The 2,021-nt window shown below is 40.9% G+C and overlaps 1 protein-coding gene across 1 annotated transcript in view; it reads left to right on the top strand.

Moving 5' to 3' along the window:
* The first annotated feature begins 80 nt into the window (after window positions 1–80).
* Window positions 81–2,021, top strand: part of dhx8 (DEAH (Asp-Glu-Ala-His) box polypeptide 8) — a 19,653-nt gene continuing 17,712 nt past the window's right edge. Inside the window, exons 1-6 of the mRNA XM_014032874.1 lie at window positions 81–252; window positions 486–571; window positions 666–738; window positions 836–924; window positions 1,172–1,278; window positions 1,392–1,742. Coding sequence (XP_013888328.1) covers window positions 144–252; window positions 486–571; window positions 666–738; window positions 836–924; window positions 1,172–1,278; window positions 1,392–1,742 — 815 coding nt within the window. The 5' untranslated portion in view covers window positions 81–143. The remainder of the gene's footprint in view (window positions 253–485; window positions 572–665; window positions 739–835; window positions 925–1,171; window positions 1,279–1,391; window positions 1,743–2,021) is intronic.

Here is a 2,021-nt window from a genome sequence, read left to right as displayed (position 1 = left end):
AGTTAATGCACAAACCAAGAGGCGGAGGCGGAAACGGAAGTTGCCCACATGCACAAGATGCGGAGGCGGAAACGGAAGTTGCCCACAGCCAATATGTCTGCCGAGAGCGACGTTTTGTGAAGGAAAAACAAAACTCGTGGAAGATGGCAGACGGAGGAGTTGACGAGCTTTCGCAGCTCGAATATTTGTCTTTGGTGTCGAAAGTCTGCACGGAGCTCGACAACCATTTGGGAATTAATGACAAAGACTTGGGTGAATATTTTAAACTCTTCAGTCGTCGTTTTGAAACCAGTTAGCTTGCTAGTTAGCCACTAGCTAGCTAACGACTTCATTTTTGCCCGGATTAAATTATTGTTTTCAACAAATATCGTCTAAAGTTTAAGTTTAGATTGTTTGTAGCTTTTCGAGACGACTTGCCTTTTGTTTTGTGTATTTTAATGCTGTAGTTTGGTTCAKCCAGTGCTAATGTTGTGTTTGTTTTCTAGCTGAGTTTGTCATCAGTCTCGCTGAAAAACAACCGAGCTTCGACGGRTTCAAAGTACTTTTACTCGAAAATGGAGCCGAATTCACAGTAAGTCTGCGGCTGTATWTACTGTATAATTATCCACATGTAAAGACACTCATTAACCCTGCAGCTGATGTGTTTTGTTTTTTACTTAATGTAGGATTCTCTCATCAGTAACTTGCTCAGACTCATTCAGACCATGCGACCAGCTTCCAAAGCATCAACCAGTAAAGGTAAGGTGATGCTACTGAGATGCTTTTTGGACATCTTTTTGATGTTATAACCTCATGTACGTACTTACTCCTCCGATTGAATGTTCTCCATTTTCAGCCTCTGAGGTTTTCAAACCAAAGTCTGAAAAAGAAAAGTTAAAAGAGATGTTTCCTGCACTCTGTAGAGCAAACGATCCATCACCAAAGGTATGTTTATCTCAATATTCATAAAAAATGTCGTCTTTCGTAGCTCCACTTTTTAATTACACAACTTAATTGTGACAAAACATGTCAATTTATTGATTTTATTTGATTGCAGATGCTATTTTTTTTAGATAATACATCAATCTGTTCATCCACAWAGAGAATCTACAAGAGATAAGCTACATTTTGATAAAGAAAACTAATCTCAAATGGTTTTGATTTATTTCTTATKGTTTTTGTTTCAACATAGCGACTGCTGGATGAAGATGATGTGAAAGTAGCAGCTGATGCGATGAAAGAGCTTGAGATGTTTATGCCCAGTGCAAGTGGGACTGACGCTAAAGTGAGCAAGAACAAGTAAGACGAGATTTGTTTGTGTAAAAACTTACAACTTTAGCCTTTTTTTAAATTATGAAACATGGATTTTCACTTTTGCTTCAATGTCGTTTTCCACCCCCCCATTTTCACAGATCAGAAAAAAGCCGACGTCGCAGCCGGAGTCGCAGCAGAGAAAGGGACAGACACAGGGACAGGGACAGGAAGAGACGGCACCGCTCTCGATCGCGTTCCAGGTCCAGGTCTCGCTCCAGAGACCGCGACCGCCACAGAGACAGGGATCGTGGGAAACGAAGAGACAAATCTTCCCGATGGGGCGATCTTTCACCCAGCCCCCGGAAAGACCAAGACAAGGACAGTGACAGGTGGAAGGACAAACACGTGGACCGGCCTCCTCCAGAGGAGCCCTCTGTTGGTGACATCTACAACGGCAAAGTCACCAGCATCATGCAGTTTGGATGCTTTGTTCAGCTGGAGGGGCTAAGGTCAGCATCAATTCACTAATCTACGTAACACAACTTGAACATTTCAGTTTTAAAGGGATCCACGATTAGTTGTAACATTAGACTTTATTTAATAAACATATATTTTAACTGTAAAATAAAGACTGTAAAAATACTGTAGGATGTTTAGTTTTTATCATTTTTAAACTAAAAGTTTAAAAATACATTACACGGACTGGGCCATTTTATTTACATGCAAAGCATTCTGGGTAAATGATATCAACTAGGTCATCGGTGCGAGGCTGCTAGCGAGCTATATCC

The sequence above is a fragment of the Austrofundulus limnaeus genome, unplaced genomic scaffold, assembly GCF_001266775.1.
Source record: "Austrofundulus limnaeus strain Quisiro unplaced genomic scaffold, Austrofundulus_limnaeus-1.0 Scaffold7, whole genome shotgun sequence".
Taxonomy (NCBI): domain Eukaryota; kingdom Metazoa; phylum Chordata; class Actinopteri; order Cyprinodontiformes; family Rivulidae; genus Austrofundulus; species Austrofundulus limnaeus.
This window is presented reverse-complemented; position numbering and strand designations above follow the sequence as displayed.